Source organism: Hyla sarda, chromosome 10 (genome assembly GCF_029499605.1).
Source record: "Hyla sarda isolate aHylSar1 chromosome 10, aHylSar1.hap1, whole genome shotgun sequence".
NCBI classification, from domain to species: domain Eukaryota; kingdom Metazoa; phylum Chordata; class Amphibia; order Anura; family Hylidae; genus Hyla; species Hyla sarda.
In genome coordinates, this window is record NC_079198.1 from 46000980 (window position 1) to 46022038 (window position 21059).

Genomic DNA, 21059 nt, shown 5'->3' on the forward strand with positions numbered 1-21059 from the left:
TTAAGGCCTCCTTTTAAAACCATTGCACTTGTCTACATTCACTGGATATTTTCTGAATGCAAAATTGAAAGCTGTATTAATTGTGTTATATTTTTTTTCTATTCTATTTGTTTAATGTTATTTAATTAAAGCATATTTTCAAATGGTCCTATATATTTTGTGTCTGAACTGACTGACTGTGCCTGTATTTATGATAGAATATTTAGAAATTTGGGGCCCCATTTTTAGGTTTGCCCAGGGCCACACTCTGTCTAAAACCGGCCCTGACCCCCAACACCATTATACCAACTATGAACTTTTTAAATTATTTGCTGAAATCAGCTTGAATCCCCCAAATAGGGTACCACCGCAGCAAGCGCTGACAACTCCATTTCCACACGTGGACGCTGCCACTTACCTCCCAACCAGTCTATCCACAGTGTAATCCCCATTTCCAGCTCCCCAAGTCGCGGACAACATCATCTGATGGGCTGGATGCAGTCCGTGCCAGTCCACGGCTAGTAGGAGAAGAGCAGGACACCGCGTTTCAAAGTGGGCATTCTAGGACTTCTAGTAGTTGTACCTACCCCAGCTCCTTTATCAGCAAACAGCTACCACTCTGTGCTGGACGCACTCTGTGCCAGCCTGCAGGATCGCGATCTTCAGTTTCAATTCTATCTGGGTTGGTAAGTGGTGACGTTCAGACTTATTGATCAGCAGAACTTTTAACATTACAGACCACATAAGTGTTTCAGCGTTGTTCATGTGTATTTTATATTCTATTTATTTAGTTGGTACTACGATTTTTAATATTCTTTTTATTAATTCATTTACATTGTATTCCTGAAACCACTAATCAGCTCAATTGTCAGCTGCTGTATGCTCCAGAGGAAGTTGTATAGTTCTTTTCCTTCTGACCGCAGTGCTCTCTGCTGACACCTCTTTCAATGTCAGAAACTGTCCAGAGTTCAAGCAAATCCCCATAGCAAACCTATCCTGCTCTGGACAGTTCCTGACACGCATAGAGATGTCAGCAGAGAGCTTTGTGGTAAGACAAAAAAGAACTATACAACTTCCTGTGGAGCATAAGTACCCTTTTAAGACATAAATGGGACAATAATAAAGCTTAGGTACAAATATATGTCATCAGCATGTTGACCTCATTTCTTATATAATGTTCTGGTGGATGTATTTCATTTGTATTAAATGCTGTGGTCATGTCCCAGCCATTTACAAAGCCAACATTGAGACCTTTGAAGATTATTTCCATTATAAGGTAGTGAACATATGCATGGAAATCACTTGTTCCTTCATACTGATTTACCATTTCACTAGTATTCTCAGTCTTAATGATAACTTTTGTTTGGGGACTTCTGAGTAGGAGACGTTCTACAGCACGACGAATGTTGAGGAGTCTTCTGATATAGTGATGGACAGGAAATAGTCTAAAATGTGCTCCAATATTTAACGCAATAACAGTATATTGGTTGCCTCCTAAAAGGTCAATTTCACGTGGAATGGAGTGTTCCTCTTTGACCGATGCATAGTCCATATTCACAAATGGCCTTCCATGTCTTTTCCAAAAAACATACATATTTCTTTCAATGTCCACACCTAAATGCTTTTGTGCCCAGCCAGTTTCATGGACATTAAGTAATGTCAATGCTGAAAAAAAAAAATATTTCATTCATTTTACGGTACATAGTTTGGTACATAACATTGTTATATTGACAGCTGATCAAACTTTATTATGAAAAATACCTTTTGTCATTAAGGAGGACCTGCAGGCAGTATTAAAAATAATTTTATACACTTTTAAAGCTGTAAAGAAAAAGGAGGGGGCATAGCAATAACAGAAAATGAAAATACAGGAAAATACAAATTGACATACATTTTTTTTCCCTGCAAGTCCACTTTAACCCCTTAAGGACTCAGCGTTTTTCCATTTTTGCTTTTTCATTTTTTCCTCATTACCTTCTAAAAATCATAACGCTTTCAATTTTGCACATAAAATTTTTGGGGGCTTCCGTTTCTACGCAGTGCATTTTTTTTTGTAAAAATGACACCTTATCTTTATTCTGTAGGTTCATATGGTTAAAATGATACCCTACTTATATAGGTTTAATTTTGTCGTACTGCTGAAAAAAATCATAACTACATGCAGGAAAATGTATACATTTAAAATTGTCATCTTCTGACCACTATAACTTTTTTATTTTTCCTGCTTATGGGCCGGAATGAGGGCTAATTTTTTGCGCCGTGTTCTGAAGTTTTTATCAGCACCATTTTTGCATTGATCAGACTTTTTGATAACTTTTTAGTCATTTTTTTAATGATATAAAAAGTGACCAAAAAGACGCTATTTTGGACTTTGGAATTTTTTTGCGCGTACGCCATTGACCGCGCGGTTTAATTAATGATATATTTTTTATAGTTTGGACATTTACGCAGGCAGCGATGTTTATTTTAATTTTTATTTACACAGGTTTTTTTTATGGGAAAAGGAGAAGGGGTTAAATGACCTTTGTTAACTTTTTTCACTTTTTTTTTGCAGTGTTATAGCTCCCATAGGGGGCTATAACACTGTACACACTGATCTTTTACCCTGATTCCTGCAAAGCCATAGCTAGATAGGGGCTCGATTGCTCAAGCCTGTAGCTCAGGCTTGGAGCAATCAAACGCCAATCGGACGCGACGGAGCAAGGTAAGGGGGTCTCTGCTCGCTTCCTAGCTGATCTGGACATCGCTATTTTATCGTGATAGTCCCGATCAGCCCAACTGAGCTGCCGGGAAGCGTTTACTTTCATTTTCAGCGCGGCGATCAACTTTGATCGCCGTGTCTGAAGGGTTAATAGTGCAGGGCACAACGATCGGTGTCACGCGCTATTAGCCCAGGGTCCCGGCTATGAATAGCAGCCAGGATCGACCCAGTGTGATGTGGGATCACGACGTGACCCCGTTTTAAACACCGGGACTGGACCCCTTTAAGGTCCAATAATAAGATTGAGCAAAAAGCAGATAGAGTATAAGAAAAAAAAAATAAAGATGTTGCGCTAATATTTTACAGTATTTTTAGCTTTCATCCTAAAGATTATTTTCCTCCTTTACACACACACACACATATATATATATATATATATACACACCAAAATAGAAATGCTGCGGCACTCCAAAAAGAACAGTGAAAAAATAATTTATTGACCTGACATCAGAAGCGACGTTTCAGCTGCCCGATTGCAGCCTTTCTCAAGCTCAACCATGGGCAACACACCATGCTGTATGTATGTTTCCGCCCCTCTCTTAAAGTATACCTGCATTTATGAATTGTCAATATTGCTAGAAGTTATCTTTTACTATATTGATGTTGATCACGCACCTGTGTGAGCAGCACCCTGCACGGGCACTTTATGTATTATATTTTCTTTAACCCACTTTGTACCTGATCTTAAATATGATCCCTTTTTACACTGTTTATATATGCTAATGATGGAAATCACATGTTGTACACTTCCTGTATAAATACTGTGTTGTTATCACTGGTGGTTGAGCTTGAGAAAGGCTGCAATCGGGCAGCTGAAACGTCGCTTCTGATGTCAGGTCAATAAATTATTTTTTCACTGTACTTTTTGGAGTGCCGCAGTATTTCTATTTTGGTGTGGATTTTTGCACATCCCTTCTCCTGTGGTGTTTTTTCTGTTGGCACCCACTGCTTTCCATAATCTGGTTGAGCTGCTCCATTGTTTATATATATATATATATATGAAATCCCATCCCTTCCCCAATATCGCGCCACACCCTACCCCTTAATTCCCTGGTTGAACTTGATGGACATATGTCTTTTTTCGACCGTACTATGTAACTATATATATATGATGCTAAAACCATCATGGAAGCAAAGGTCAATTTTCATCTTCTTAAACAAAGCATTTCTTAAGGGCTTGTCCATACAAGCATATTTTGTTTCAAACTTGCAGCAGGTTTCCCGCTGCAAGTTTGAAAGTGGCGGGCTCTCCACCAGCTGTCTGCAGCTGATTTTCAGAAGCAGAATCTGTGGAAAATCCGCTGCAGACCCAACTGACTTCACTGGCGTCTGTGTCAGAGCAGGCAGAGAGCATGCCCCTTTCAAACTTGCAGTGGGAAACCCCCTATAAATTTGAAATAAAATACGCTTGTGTGAACAAGCTCTTGGTGTAGATCTTTCGATCAACACACATTTCCAATAATCTAGTGACTGTAACCTGTTAACTGTAATATTACAAAAAGTCAAAAGTCCCCTTTCAAACTCTATTAGTGAGCTCACCATGGCAAAATCCCTGTGGCTGAGATTTCCATAGTCTCACTGCTGTTACAGTATGTTACAGTATTGAATCATCTTATTTGTTGTAGAAACATTCTTTCCCCTAGACTTGAAGAATGTCACATTGTGATAGTTACTGTTTTGAGTATTAATACATCATGGGAGACATTTCTGTATTGATTCTTGCTATATTTATACCTAGTTATTAGGTCTCCCTTGCCTTGAGGCAGATTTTTTATGAACTAAATAACCCTGATTTTTATAACCTTTAGTTTATCCATTCCATTTATTATTTTAGTTACCCAACTCTGAATCTTCTCAAGCTCTATTATTACTTTGTTGTGAATTTGTGCACCTAACTACCAATATACTATGTCTGGTTTTAATATTGTTCCATCGTTTAAAAGATAAGTTGAAAATAGGTTGAAAAAAGACAAGAGTTCATGAAGTTCAACCTAAAGCCCTACTGTGTTGATCCAGAGGAAGGCAAAAAAAAAAAAAAACATGAAGCTGATGCCAATTGCCCCATGAGAGGAAAAATTCCTTTGTGACTCCAATATGACAATCAGAATAGATCCTTTGATCAACCTCCTATTCCTGTAAATCTAGTATCCATAACCTGTAATATCATTGTTTTCTAGAAAAACATCCAGGCCTCCCTCAAACTTTAATGAGTTGGACATCACAACATCATGTTGGGAGATTTTAACTATCCAGATATAGATCGGGGTCGGGGGCTGGCTAAAACTACAAAGGGGCGACAATTCCTAAATTTATTGCAGGATAATTTTATGGGCCAGTTTGTGGAGGACCCAACAAGAAGTGATGCCTTGTTGGATCTGATCATTTCCAACAACGCAGAGCTGGTTGGTAATGTAACTGTGAGGGAAAACCTTGGTAATAGCGACCACAATATAGTTACTTTTGACTTAAAATGTAGAAAACAAAGACAGGCGGGGAAGGCAAAAACATATAACTTTAAAAAGGCAAACTTCCCTGGGCTGAGAGCTGCACTACAGGACATAGATTGGGGGAAGGTGTTGTCAAATACTGATACAGAAGGTAAATGGGACATCTTTAAATCAACTCTAAATAACTATACAGCTAAATATATACCAAAGGGGAACAAATATAAACGATTAAAACTAAATCCTACATGGCTGACAAATGATGAGAGCTTAATAAAATCTGTAAAAATGTAATAAAAATGGCAAAAATTCAAAATGAGAGACAGGTGGCCAAAGAAAGCAAAACTAATCTTAAATATTTTTTTAGATATATAAATGCAAAAAAACCAAGGACAGAGCATGTAGGACCCCTTAATAATGATAATGGGGAGGTTGTCACAGGCGATTAAGAGAAGGCAGAGCTACTGAATGGGTTCTTTAGTTCTGTATATACTAAGGAAGAAGGAGCTGACATTGGACAGGTCAGTGCTGGTAACACATCATGTAATGTACTGAACTGGCTTAATGTAGAGATGGTACAAGGTAAGTTAAGTAATTTAAATGTAAGCAAATCTCCAGGGCCAGATGGACTACACCCAAGAGTTCTTAGAGAGGTAAGTTCAGTAATATCTGCACCCTTGTTACTGATATTTAGAGATTCACTGGTGTCTGTTGTTGTGCCAAGGGACTGGCGCAAGGCGAATGTGGTGCCAATCTTCAAAAAGGGCTCTAGGTCTTCCCAGGAAACCATAGACTGGTAAGTTTAACGTGCATTGTGGGTAAATTGTTTGAAGGACTTATAAGGGATTACATACAGGAATACATAGGGGATAATAGTATGATAAGTGATAACCAGCATGGGTTTACTAAGGATAGAAGTTCTCAAACCAATCTAATTTGCTTTTATGAAGGGGTGAGTAGAAGCCTTGACAGAGGAATGCCTATGGATATAGTGTTTCTGAATTTTGCTAAAGCGATTGATACTGTCCCTCATAGATGTCTGACAGGTAAGTTAAGGTCTTTGGGTTTGGAAATTTTAGTTTGTAACTGGATTGAACACTGGCTCATGGATCGTACCCAGAGAGTGGTGGTCAATGATTCGTACTCTGATTGGTCCCTGGTTATTAGTGGTGTACCCCAAGGTTCAGTACTGGGCCCGCTGTTTAATTTATTTATCAATGATATAGAGGATGGCATTAACAGCTCGGTTTCTATCTTTGCAGATGACACCAAGCTTTGTAGCACGGTACAGTCTATAGAGGATGTGTATAGGTTACAAGATGACTTGGATAGACTAAGTGTCTGGGCATCCACTTGGCAAATGAGGTTCAATGTGGATAAATGTAAAGTTATGCATCTGGGTACTAATAACATGCATGCATGGTATGTCTTAGGGGGTGTAAAACTTGCAGAGTCACTGGTAGAGAAGGATTTGGGTGTACTTGTAGATCACAGACTACAGAATAGCATGCAATGTCAGGCTCCTGCTTCCAAGGCGGCAGGATATTGTCATGTCATGTCATGGACTCGAGGGACAAGGACATAATACTCCCCCTTTATAAAGCATTGGTACGGCCTCACCTGGAATATGCTGTTAAGTTTTGGTCACCAGTCCATAAAAGGGACACTGTGGAGCTGGAAAGGGTGCAGAGATGCGCGACTAAACTAATATGGGGCATGGAACATCTTAGCTATGAGGAGCGATTAAAGGAATTACAATTGTTTAGTCTTGAGAAGAGACGTCTAAGGGGGGATATGATAAATGTATATAAGTATATTAATGGCCCATACAAAAAATATGGAGAAAAACTGTTCCAGGTTAAACCCCCCCAAAGGACGAGGGGCACTCCCTCCATCTGGAGAAGAAAAAGTTTAGTCTCAAGGGGCGACACGCCTTCTTTACCATGAGAACTATGAACTTATGGAACAGTCTACCTCAGGAACTGGTCATAGCAGGAAAAATTAACAGCTTTAAAACAGGATTAGATACATTCCTGGAACAAAATAACATTAATGCTTATGAAGAAATATAAAATCCCATCCCTTCCCCAATATCGCGCCACACCCCTACCCTTCAATTCCCTGGTTGAACTTGATGGACATATGTCTTTTTTCATCCGTACTATGTAACTATATGTAACTATGTGGCAGAGAGTTGCATAGTCTCACAAAGAATCTTTCTGTTATGATAGTAAAACTTCTCTTTTCTAGACATAGAGCATGCCTCCTTGTCATGGATATCGGCCTACGTCTAAAAAGATCACTAAAAAGATCTTTGTACTGTCCTTTCATAAATTTGGACATTTTGATCAAATCTCCCCGAAGGCGTCTTTTCTCCAAACTGAACCTATAATACCTATCTTGGTACTGTAATTCTCACATACCATCAATTATCTTTGTTGCCCTCCTAGTGATTAATAAAGTTATAGAATCATGTTTTCATGTACATCTATGGCTCTGTTGATGTACCCTAAGCTGCTAGAAATGCAGATTTTTGTCAAACCCTGCTACAGATGCTATATATATTTTTTTTTTTATTATTCCATGTTCACTCTCAATGTTAGAAATGTGAATTTATGTGTAAATACAGATCAGCCCACTGCACAATACTTTGCTCAACTTGTTTTGCATTGTAGTGTGATAGCTTTCTAAGGGCTCCTTCTGCAGGCATACTGCTGGGATTTGTAGTGCAGCAACTGGACACAGTAATGAAGGTCACTCAGCCTACTGTACAATGCTTTGCTTAAATTACTTTGTATTGTATTTGTATAGTCTTTCTGAGATCAGTAGTTCCTCAAGGAGTTCCTCTGTGCACCACTAATTGGTCAGCCTTTTCTCTAAGATGGTGGCCACAATGCAGTGCCCAGTGCACTATGAGCTAGAACTACAAATCTTTGCGCGCTTCTCCGGCAGCAGGTTAACTCTTTCTGTGCTGACCGGACCAGAGGATTGTAGCATGAATTCATTTCGCAGTTTACACATTGCAGCAAATAAATCTTTGCCTCCCCCCCTTACTTTTCGCGTGGCCCCCTTGTAATTCGCACCGCTCCTGTACACTGTAATGCGGTCTGCAACACATGAATAAAGTCCGTTATTTTTTTGGGAGGGGGGGAGTACAGTCTCACTAGTGGCAACAGCAGCAGGCACACACCCGAATCCTGTTCGTGCTTTGTGGTGAGGGACTGTGTGGGAAAAGCCTTGTGGGGGTGTAGGGTAGTTGGGGTGTTGCTGTTCTTGATAATAAAAGGGCGCTGTTAACCCTTGTCACTCGTGATGCCAGGGTGGGGGTTAAATTCTGTAATGTTGCTGGGCCTATCGCCACCCTTCCCAAAAGCGATAGATGTGTGCGTAATAAATGGATTGTCCACAACCACTGTTGAACTTAAAACTTGCAGGAACTTTTACTGAAGAATTTCTGAAGCAGGCAATATCAATTACAGTCCAGATAACAAAGTCTATTTATAGCTGGGCAGCGATTGACAGTTGGTTGGGATCAGATAAGCTTAATGTAGCTTCTCATAGATTCTGTAGCATAGATCCGCTGGATTTAGTGGTGCGTTTAGGTCCAGTGATCTTGCAGAGATAACGAGGAATTGTAGAATGTAACAGTCTCTAGCATAGGCCGCGGCCGCAAGGCTTTGGGCCTAGAACTTGTCTTTGTAAGTTGCGGAGGTCCTACCTCATCCAGAGAGAATAATGGCGGCCGCTCCCTTACATGGGCAGGAGCTGTCACTGAAGAAAAAGCCCGTGGCTTTGAAACGCGTCTGACCTTGTCTAAAGCACAAAGACATTAGGTGTATATCACTTTAAAGAACCTATCCGCTCAATTACCAACTTGCAACTGCTGGATGCCTGCGGTATCGGGACCACCATTACGCGCGCACTGCTAGCGCATCATAGGGACACGCACCTGTTGTCGGTTACTCATTCGCAGCCCCGGACGGCAGAGCTCCTGGACACCACTCCTGGACACTACTCCGTTAGGCCGGACGCCTCTCCATGCCAGCCCAGGACATTCGGAGCCCCCGGAGAGCCACTCACCCCGACCGGAATACAGACAGGCACTGCATCCATCGCGGCTGTTGAGGAGGGTGAGTGGTGCTGTGCACCGCGATACATTTGCTACAATTATGCTTACCGATTCAGCTTACTTGCTACTGCATCCAAGACCACAACACTGGTGCAGGACTTATAATTGATTTACCCTTGATAAGTGTTACTATTGAGTCTCTGCAAGACTATATGATACTTGTGACACTCCCGGCATCCGCGCTATATTTGTGATTTTTAGCATACAGCATTGATGGATTCTATTTCTTCTCAAGGAGACTTGTGATCATTGAAAGGAGACTTTTTATCTTTGCAGCGGATATTAATTTAATTTATCTTTTGTATTTTTGTGCTATTTTTTATTAATATTTTAACATTTTATTGCCTTTCACCTGCCAGGGCCCTGCCAGGTGATTGGCTGTATACTGTATTGTTCTACATAATAAACACAATTTTATTTTCACTAAAACAATTGGATCCACATTCTATTCACTCATTTCCATTTTCCATACCCCTAGTGCTTTAGAGGACTGGTTTTTACATATTTTATATATATATATTTTTTCCTATATTAGATTAGGCCCCTTGGGTGGGGGTATCACCTTTAACCTCAAGCACTGTACTCTCTCTATATCATAAGTGAGCTGCATATTATTATCTTTTCCATATTTACATTCTTATTTACATAAATATTAGCTAACTAAGGGGTGACGAGGGGCTAACTAAGGTAGAGGACCCCCCCTATTCCTAGGGAGTCTGACTTTGGGGACCTCACCACAAGGTAATGTATGAAATACGGTACCGGGACACCACACTACGTTTATGTGTATTTTCATACATTGTTTTATATGTATGGTTTTAAGGTATTTTTTGTGTCAGTATTTTACCAATGTGTATATTGTGTATGGGTTGATCTGTTTGTGGGAAAGTAAGTGTTAATTCTTGGGATTATTCCCTGGAACTCCTCCTTCTTACTTCTGGATCCCCATATATACCTGACTATACCTAAAACTTTGTGTGCATAGACAAAGGGTTCTACACGTAGTCTTTCTCGTTGCTGTTTTATTCTGGCTGTTCGGCATATCTTGCGGTTTTTATTGGGATCCGAATAAAGTTTACATCTTTTATCACTGGCTGTTCTACATTTTGTCCATACAACGTTGGAGTCAAGCCGTGTTGGGGATCAAGTGAGAGGACCTCCTCCTTCCCTATAGATTTGTAAATTACTTCTATTTAAAAAAATCTTTAGTCTTCCAGTACTTATCAGCTGCTGTATGCTCCAGAGGAAGTTGTATAGTTATTTTCTGTCTGACCACAGTGCTTTCTGCTGACACCTCTGTCTGTGTCAGGAATAGTGTTGAGCGGCATAGGCCATATTCGAATTCGCGAATATTCGCGAATATATGGACGAATATTCGTCATATATTCGCGAATATTCGCATATTCGTTATATCCTCATTTTATTTTCGCATACGCGAAAATTCGCGTATACGAAAATTCCCATATGCGAAAATTCGCATATGCGAATATTTGCATATGGGAATTTTCGCATATGCGATTTTTCGCATGCCAGTCTCACACAGTAGTATTACAGCCTTCTTTACACCACACAAGCTGGAAGCAGAGAGGGATGATCACTGTGATGTGTACTGTGAAGAAAAAAAAAAAACGAATATTCGTAATTACGAATATATAGCGCTATATTCGCGAAATTCGCGAATTCGCGAATATGCGATATTCGCGAATAATATTCGAATTGCGAATATTCGCGAGCAACACTAGTCAGGAACTGTCTAATAAATCTTGAATGAAATCCTCCAGTAAACGATGGGATAGCAAGGCGCTGACACGATAGTAAAAGGGAACTGACGTTTAATCACCCATGATGCAACGCGTTTCACAGTACAACTGCTTCATCAGGCATACTCAGGTGACTACAGACATACATTTTATATGGTCTGAAAATTAACTCTTTCAAGGGAAATCTTAAAGGAACCTTGACTATTAAAAAGAAAAAAACTATAAAATAGACATGTAATTGACCAGGACACAAAATATCAAATGAACAAGAACTAAATTATTAAACACAATTTACAATATAACTATACATTATCAAAAATAATAATAATAATAATTAGAGATGAGCGAATCGAAACTGACGAACCCGAATTCGTTACTAATTTCATGAAATATTTGATTTGCAACAAGTGCGAATATCGCCGCGATTCTATTGCGCAAATCGCTTAATTAAATTCCATTTTACAGCGTTCCCGACTAAAGGAGACCTAAAATGGCGGATCCACATGTGAGTACATGGGGCAGGGGATTATGGGAGGGCGGGAAAGTGCGGCGGGAAGGGAGGTAGGCGGAATGACCCTGAACCACATGCGAGATGCAGCCTATCAGCATTCATTGACCCCTGTGATGTCACGGCCCTATATAATCGGCAGCCATCTTGCTGTTGCTCATTTCATCCATGCACTCATAGAGAGAGAGGACGGACTGCATGTGTGTGAATTGCTTATACCACAGCGTACCACTGGCAAATGCTAGTCACATCAGCTTTGTAGACAGACAGAAGTGCAGTGCTTTGGTGTTCTCACTGAGAAGGATCTTACGCTATATAAACCTCCTATTCACATTATTGAGCATTTCATCAGAGAGGGGCAGATAGCTTTTTGTTGCCTCATACACATCAACAAGCTGCCTGAACTTTATGAACCATCTTATCACCTTATTTTGCAGCGCAATTCTGTGCTTTTTTTGCTCCACAAATCATCTGCTGCTTAGATTTGCGTGTAGACTGTATAAAAACCAGGTCACACCATTCTTAACACTCTGTGACAGAGTGCAATTTTGGGTTTAATCCCTGTTTTCTTTTTTTTTTTTTGTGGTGCTGCACTGTTGTGTCCTGCTGCTGTTCACAAATACGTTTTTTCAGCGGACTGTAGTGCATTTGTCTGCCCTCATACGTGCATACCACATACCTACATCAAAGCATTCTACGTCTTCCAGTTCCGGCACAGGAGATGCAGGACGCGTAGAGAAGGCGCTCCCGTCCCACGGCCCATAGCAGCTTCATAACGGCGAGTACCGGTGATCTAAAGGGCCACGCTATTCACCCCTCCGACTGCCATACACCCGGCGAATCGATCGGTACCTCCAGTGGGGAGGAACGTCCGCTGGACAGCCACCGGAACGGCCTGCAATGCACAGTTGCGGCGCACCCAAGATGGCCGCCGCAGTATCAGCGCTGACACAGGAGCAGCCCACGCTGCAAGTTCGCGGTGCGCCCGAGAAGGCCGCCGCAGTTTCTCCGCATTTCCCAGCGCAAGTACTGGCATGATTACCAGAGGCCACCATACAGGATGATGACGCCACCACAGTGGGGATGGACACCAATGCTACTGCACAGCGGGCAATCACCTCAGGGTCGTCCCCTGTTCCCCCCAGCAGCGACAAGCCACACCAAAGGTTAGTGTTAGTAAGGATGCAGACTCTCTACAAATAGACTACCAACGTCTGGCCCTGGAGATGTCTCAGCAAATGACACCCAATATGAAATCCATAGTGGAGGATGCCCTGAGGAATGCTTTAGAGCACCTGCAGCTAGAACTGTCTGATCATGCGGTCAGACTGGGGGAGGTTGAATGGAGGGTCTCCTCCTTAGAGGACAGTGACATAAAAGTTTCCAACAGAACGCGCTCAGCTGAGCTGGAAATTGCCAGATTGTCAGATAAAGTTGAGGACCTAGAAAATAGGTCCCGCCGTAATAATCTACGAATTGTTGGGGTTAAAGAGTCAGTGTTACAGCCAGATCTCCAAAGGTTCTGTGAGAGGGACCTGCCGAAGGCTCTAGGCTTGTCACACCCCTGCGGGGTGGAACGAGCCCACCGAATTGGAATAGCTCCTGTGTCGTCTCAAAGGGACACTGGCCCGTTGGCTCATCGCCCACGCCAAGTGATACTCCGTCTTTTAGACTTTAATGACAAGGTTGACCTGCTGCGGGCATATAGACGCCTATCACAACCACTGGTGATTCAAGGCATGCGCCTTTTTAATATTTGAGGACTTTTCAGTTGAAGTCGCTAAAAAACGGAGGGCGTTCAGTGCTATGTGCACGTCTCTCTACAATTGGAACCGTCGCTTCCAATTGCAGTACCTGGCTGTCCTGAGGGTATTTAATGCGGATGGATCCTCCTCAACCTACAACACCCCAGAAGCAGCCGAGGCTTCCCTGAACTTGCCTCACTCCCCCTCCAGGGGCCGTACCCCCCAACCTAGGAAATCGGGCAGTCGGTCTCGCTCACCCAGAGGGGATAGGACCCCCGGGACGACTACCAGGAATGACTCTTACTCACCTGACCCAGCCGGACGTAGGAAGCATCCACGTTCACCCAGACGACATAGAGGGGACAGGCAATCTTCCCCAGACTGATCTCAGTGATAGTTTGATACTTGACTAGTTCTTATTATGTGTACTGAAGTAGGCTCTATGATCGGATTGCTTTACCTAAGACCTAACATGTTATGTTCTATTTATGTGGCTGTCTAGCGGATAGCGATTGTTTCTTCGGATACTAGTACTCTAAACCAACTCCCACCTACTTCTCCCTACCCTTCTCCTCTTCATTCCTTCTTTTATACATCTGATTCCAGCTTTTCCCCTCGTACGCCATCCTCCTTCTCCTGTCCCCCCCCCCCCCCCCTTGCACTCTGTCCCAATTTTCTCTCCTTAACCACGTTCAAATCTATGTCTCACTTTAATTATTACCAACACCGGGAGTTGATGCTTTTCCTAATTATATACAGTTGGTTGTAATGTTGATTCCCAATTGGAGTGTGCTACTATTGTCCAAGATGCATACTCAGGGTTTACTATTAACCCCTTCATACATCTGGTTGCTGTATTTTTTGTTATTGATATTGTTTTGTTGATGTTTTGTTCACATGTACTTCGCCCTTGGTGCACAAGATATGAGGTCTGGGATGTCCGATCCAGCGTTGCTGCTCCTGATGCCTACACCCAACCTACATGCCCGTTATTATATTCCAGCATTCCGATCACCTTATTTCAGGTACCATGATTACATTCATTTCTTGGAACGTCAAGGGTCTTCGCTCCCCACACAAGCGAAGGCTCTTGTTACGTTATCTCAAAAACCAGCGACCTGACATAGTCATGTTGCAGGAAACTCATTTGTCTCAGCGACACTTTTTCAGGATGCAGCAGCAGTGGGTCGGACATGTCTATGGATCTTCAGCGGTTGAGGGTAAGGCGGGAGTTCTCACATTAATGCATAAGTCTTTCACTCACGCTCTACTCTCTCAGACAACAGACGAGGAAGGCAGGCTTTCCTACCTACAGATAGATCATAATTGGGAGGTCTATAGTCTTTACAATATTTATGCTCCCAATGGGGAAAATAAGACATTTTTTGAAGGTCCTCGGGATACGATATTAACTGACGCCACTCCCCATAAGATACTAGGGGGGGATTTGAATACGGTCTTGGATCCCCTGATGGGTAGAAAGAGACGCTCCCCTGTACAGCTTAACCCTAGACAGCGTTACTGTGTTCTACCCGACTTCCTGACTACCCTAGACCTAACAGACGTCTGGCGCCTATCTCACCCGGATGACAGGGAATTCACGCACTTTTCTCATGTCCACCAGTCTTGGTCTCGAATAGACTACATTCTACTTGACCGACGGCTTAATGATCATATTGACGGGGTAAATATGGGTGACTTAGTGATCTCTGACCATGCCCCTTTGACCGGAGCGCTCGTCATGACATTCATCTCCATAGACGTACACGCCAGAGATGCCCACTCTCCCCCTTACTCTTTAATTTAGCCCTAGAGCCCCTGGCCAAAATTCTACTGGATTCCGCTGTTTTCTCGGGAATACGGGTGGGGTCGTCCGCGATTAAGCTCACTATGTTTGCGGATGACGTTCTCTTGTTTCTCGACAAGCCAACCTTATCCTTACCTAGTGTGCTATCCTTGCTCCGACTGTTTGGCGAATTTTCTGGCTACAAGATCAACATAGATAAATCTGAACTGTTGCCAGTGGGAGCCTCTCCGCCACGCTGGTTGCCAGACGTTGCAAACCTAGGGATACATTTAGCCTCTAACTCTATAACCTATCTGGGCATAAAAATTGGGAGAACCCCCAACTCCTTTTACCGCCTTAATTATACCCCTCTGATTTTAACCCATTAAGGACATAGGGCGTATCCATACGCCCCCGTTTCCAAGTCCTTAAGGACCGAGGGCGTATGGATACGCCCTGAGCATTTCCGGCCCCCACCGCTAGCCGGAGGGGAGCCGGAGCCGGATGCCTGCTGAAATCGTTCAGCAGGCATCCCGGCATATCGCCCAGGGGGGTCATTATGTCCCCCCATGTCGGCGATTGCCGCAGATCGCTGGACAATTCAGTCCAGCGATCTGCGGCGGATTCCGGGTCAATCGGGTCTCCAGTGACCCGATGACCCGGAATTACTGGCTGATCGGGGCCGTCAGAGACGGCCCCGAACAGCCATTGCCAGCAGGGGTGAGGTGGCACTGGTGCCACCTCACGATCGCCCTGATTCGTCGGCCGGATTACCGGCCGACCAATCAGGGCGCCTGCTGCGGGTGTCACTCCCGCAACCCGCTCCGCCCCTCTTCCGGAGGACGTGAGCGGGTGCGGGAAGACGACCCCCGGTGCTGGGGACCCCGATCCCCGGCGTCCCTGTTGGGATCGGGGCCCCAGGAGCAGCGGCGGCGGCGGAGACGACGAGGGACTGACCTGATGCGGCGAGGATCGTTGGAGGTGAGTGACAGCCTCCTGCTGTTGCTTAGCAACAGCTCCCAGCATGCAACAAGGGCATGCTGGGAGCTGTAGTTATGCAACAGCAGGAGGCAGACCACCACAACTCCCAGCATGCCCTTATGGGCATGCTGGGACTTGTAGTTTTGCAACAGCTGGAGGCACATTCTTTCTATGGAAAAGTGTACCTTCAGCTGTTGTGTAACTACAACTCCCAGCTTGCACAAACAGCTCAAGTGCATGCTGGGAGTTGTAGTGGTGCATCTGGTGGTTGCATAACTACAACTCCCAGCATGCCCGTTGGCTGTCGGTGACTGCTGAGAGTTGTAGTTTTGCAACAGCTGAAGGCACACTGAGTTAAGTAGTAAACCAGTGTGTCTCCAGCTGTTGCATAACTACAATCCCCAGCATCCCCAGCCAATGTAGTATGCCTCCGGCTGTTGCATAACTACAAGACCCAGCATGCCCTTCCGCTGTCCGTACATGCTGGGGGTTGTAGCTTTTGCAACAGCTGAAGGCACACTGGTTGCAAAACACTGAGTTTGTTACCAAACTCGGTGTTTCACAACCTGTGTGTCTCCAGCTGTTGCAAAACTACAACTCCCAGCATGCACTGATAGACCGTACATGCTGGGAGTTGTAGTTTTGCAACAGCTGAATGTCCCCACCCCCCCCCCCCCCCCCCCCAATGTGAACGTACAGGGTACACTCACATGGGCGGAGGATTACAGTAAGTATCTGGCTGCAAGTTTGAGCTGCAGCAAATTTTCTGCCGCTGCTCAAACTGCCAGCGAGAAACTACTGTGAACCCCCGCCCGTGCGACTGTACCCTAAAAACACTACACTACACTACACTACCACAAAATAAAATAAAAAGTAAAAAACACTACATATACACATACCCCTACACAGCCCCCCTCCCCTCCCCAATAAAAATGAAAAACGTCTGGTACGCCACGGTTTCCAGAACGGAGCCTCCATCTGTTACAAAACAACTACTCCCAGTATTGCCAGATAGCCACTGACTGTCCAGGCATGCTGGGAGTTTTACAACAGCTGGAGGCACCCTGTTTGGGAATCACTGGCGTAGAATACCCCTATGTCCACCCCTATGCAAATCCCTAATTTAGGCCTCAAATGCGCATGGCGCTCTCACTTTGGAGCCCTGTCGTATTTCAAGGGAACAGTTTAGGGTCACATATGGGGTATCGCCGTACTCGGGAGAAATTGGGCTTCAAATTTTGGCGGATATTTTCTGCTATTACCCTTTTTAAAAATGTAAAATTTTTGGGAAAACAGGCATTTTAGGTAAAACAATTTTTTTTTTTTACATATACAAAAGTCATGAAACACCTGTGGGGTATAAAGGTTCACTTAACCCCTTGTTACGTTCCCCGAGGGGTCTAGTTTCCAAAATGGTATGCCATGTGTGTATTTTTGCTGTCCTGGCACCATAGGGGCTTCCTAAATGCGGCATGCCCCCATAGCAAAATTTGCTTTCAAAAAGCCAAATATGACTCCTTCTCTTCTGAGACCTGTAGTGCGCCAGCAGAGCACTTTTCACCACCATATGGGGTGTTTTCTGAATCGGGAGAAATTGGGCTTCAAATTTTGGGGGGTATTTTCCGCTATTACCCTTTTTAAAAATGTAAAATTTTTGAGAAACCAAGCATTTTAGGTAAAAAAATAATAATTTTTTTTACATATGCAAAAGTCGTGAAACACCTGTGGGGTATTAAGGTTCACTTTACCCCTTGTTACGTTCCCTGAGGGGTCTAGTTTCCAAAATGGTATGCCATGTGTGTATTTTTGCTGTCCTGGCACCATAGGGGCTTCCTAAATGCGGCATGCCCCAAGAGCAAAATTTGCTTTCAAAAAGCCAAATGTGACTCCTTCTCTTCTGAGACCTGTAGTGCGCCAGCAGAGCAATTTTCACCCCCATATGGGGTGTTTTCTGAATCGGGAGAAATTGGGCTTCAAATTTTGGGGTGTATTTTCTGCTATTACACTTTTTAAAAATGTAAAATTTTTGGGAAATCAAGCATTTTAGGTAAAAAAAAAAAATTTTTTTTACATATGCAAAAGTCGTGAAACACCTGTGGGGTATTAAGGTTCACTTTACCCCTTGTTACGTTCCCTGAGGGGTCTAGTTTCCAAAATGGTATGCCATGTGTGTTTTTTTGCTGTCCTGGCACCATAGGGGCTTCCTAAAGGTGACATGCCCCCCAAAAACCATTTGTCGCTCCTTCCCTTCTGAGCCCTCTACTGCGCCCGCCGAACAATTAACATAGACATATGAGGTATGTGCTTACTCGAGAGAAATTGGGTTTCAAATACAAGTAAAAATCTTCTCCTTTTTACCCCTTGCAAAAATTCAAAAATTGGGTCTACAAGAACATGCGAGTGTAAAAAATGAAGATTTTGAATTTTCTCCTTCACTTTGCTGCTATTCCTGTGAAACACCTAAAGGGTTAATACACTTACTGAATGTCATTTTGAATACTTTGGGGGGTGTAGTTTTTATAATGGGGTCTTTTATGGGGTATTTCTAATATGAAGACCCTTCAAATCCACTTCAAACCTGAACTGGTCCATGAAAAATAGCGAGTTTGAAAATTTTGTGAAAAATTTCAAAATTGCTGCTGAACTTTGAAGCCCTCTGGTGTCTTCCAAAAGTAAAAACTCATAAATTTTATGATGCAAACATAAAGTAGACATATTGTATATGTGAACCAAAAAAATAATTATTTTGAATATCCATTTTCCTTACAAGCAGAGAGCTTCAAAGTTAGAAAAATGCAAAATTTTCATTTTTTTCATCAAATTTTGGGATTTTTCACCAAGAAAGGATGCAAGTTACCAAAAAATGTTACCACTAAGTTAAAGTAGAATATGTCACGAAAAAACAATCTCGGAATCAGAATGATAACTAAAAGCATTCCAGAGTTATTAATGTTTAAAGTGACAGTGGTCAGAATTGCAAAAAACGCTCCGGTCCTTAAGGTGAAAAAGGGCTCGGTCCTTAAGGGTTAAAAATACAAAAGGAACTGAGGAAATGGGCAGGAATACCACTCACTTTCATGGGTAGGTGTCATTTACTAAAAATGTTTAGTTTTGCACCCTTTTGTACCCCCTTTGTACCCCCTACACCCTTTTGCACATCTTTTGTACCCCCTACAGACCCTTCCCCTGCTACTGCGCCATGCGGACATCCGCTCACAACAATTGGCATTTACCAAATTTATTTGGAGTGGGAAGCGCCCACGTATAGCGCTTCATAAATTGACCTTACCTAAGCGTGATGGTGTCTTTAATTTCCCTAATATAAGGGGATACAACTTAGCATGTCTCTTCCGTTTCGTGATAGATTGGCTCCTTGGTTCCTCTTTCCATGTTAACTTTGGCCTGGAAAGGGACTTGGCAGCTCCCTGGAATCTAGCGGCACTGTTACATACCTCGTATTCTAGGTTACCTCCGCTGATCAAACACTCCACTTTATTAAGAGATACCATTGTAGCATGGAAAGAGGCACGTAAACTGTATCATCTTCCCTTCTTGGTGTCAAAACATCTCCCTCTTAGAGGCCTACCTGAGCTTCCGGATGGAGTCTCGGCCATAACCTTGGCAACATGGAAGGATCATGGCATCCGCACAGCAAATGATATAATGAACACTGCGGGACATACCTGGCTCACGCCTGAGCAACTGGTGGCCACATTACACTTACCAGCATCACATATGTATCCTCTCAATCAAATATATTCCTTCCTCAGACACCGATTGCAGGATCTGTCTAAGGAAGCAAATGTCCACCCTATGGACGAGGGTATATAACAAAGTTTTGAGATGAACTTTTGTTATTGACCAAATACTTATTTTCCACCATAATTTTCAAATAAATTCTTTAAAAATCAGACAATGTGATTTTATGGATTTTTATTTCTCATTATGTCTCTTATTGTTAAGGTATACCTATGATAAACATTACAGGCCTCTAATCTTTTTAAGTGGGAGAACTAGCACAATTAGTGGCTGACTAAATCCCTTTTTTTGCAATTTTGGGCTCCCTCGCAGTTTTTGAAAAAACGACCTCATGTTCAGAATTTGCCGTTCTTTCAGGAAAATGTTGGCATTTTTTTCCTCATAGAAGTCTATGGGAGTGAAAAAATGGCAAAAAAGAAAAAGCCATGTGAGTTTTGACATTGGCGTTTTTGCATGTGGTTTTTGCATGCAGTTTTTATTCTTTTTTTTTTTTTTTTTACTAGCTATCCAAAAAAAGGGATGGATTTAGTTTTTTGGTTTTTTTTTTATTACATTTTGTAGGTTACCATAAAAAAAATAGAGTAGGGATGGAAAAAAATTTAGGGAACTAAATTTATATTTTTTCAAAATATTTTTGTTTTTTAAATTTTCAATCAAGGACCAATTTATTTGAGTGGGTAGGGACATAAAAATGTAGCTGGCAATACAAAAAATGGATAAAAGGCCATGTGATTGCAAAAATGTTTATAACTTTTTTTATAAATTTTGTGAAACTTTTATTAATGTGTTTTATAAAGTGTGTTTTATTTTTACTAGTTTCAACTTTATTTATTTTTAAATTTTTTACATTATTTAGGTACTACAACTACTCACAGCTCAGAACAGATGATTCCATGCTGGGAGCTGTAGTACCTGCACTAATAAACAGATTGCAGTGGGTGTCACTCCTGACCCCTGTTGCAATTGTCCTTTATAATTAGTGTTGAGCGGCATAGGCCATATTCGAATTCGCGAATATTCGCGAATATATGGACGAATATTCGTCATATATTCGCGAATATTCGCATATTCGTAATATTCTCGTTTTATTTTCGCATATGCAAAAAAGTTGCGTATGCGAAAATTAGCATATGCGAAAAATAACATACAATAATTAGCATAAGCGAATATTCGCATATGCGAAAATTAGCATATTCAAATTTTCGTA

At 42.3% G+C, this 21059-nt stretch overlaps 1 protein-coding gene across 1 annotated transcript in view; it reads right to left on the reverse strand.

Annotated features, from left to right (window-relative positions):
* Nucleotides 1–1105: 1105 nt before the first annotated feature.
* LOC130293619 (NXPE family member 4-like) overlaps nt 1106–21059 on the reverse strand; it is a 255971-nt gene continuing 236017 nt past the window's right edge. The window contains exon 5 of the mRNA XM_056542504.1: nt 1106–1644. Within this exon, the coding sequence (XP_056398479.1) occupies nt 1106–1644 (539 nt within the window). The remainder of the gene's footprint in view (nt 1645–21059) is intronic.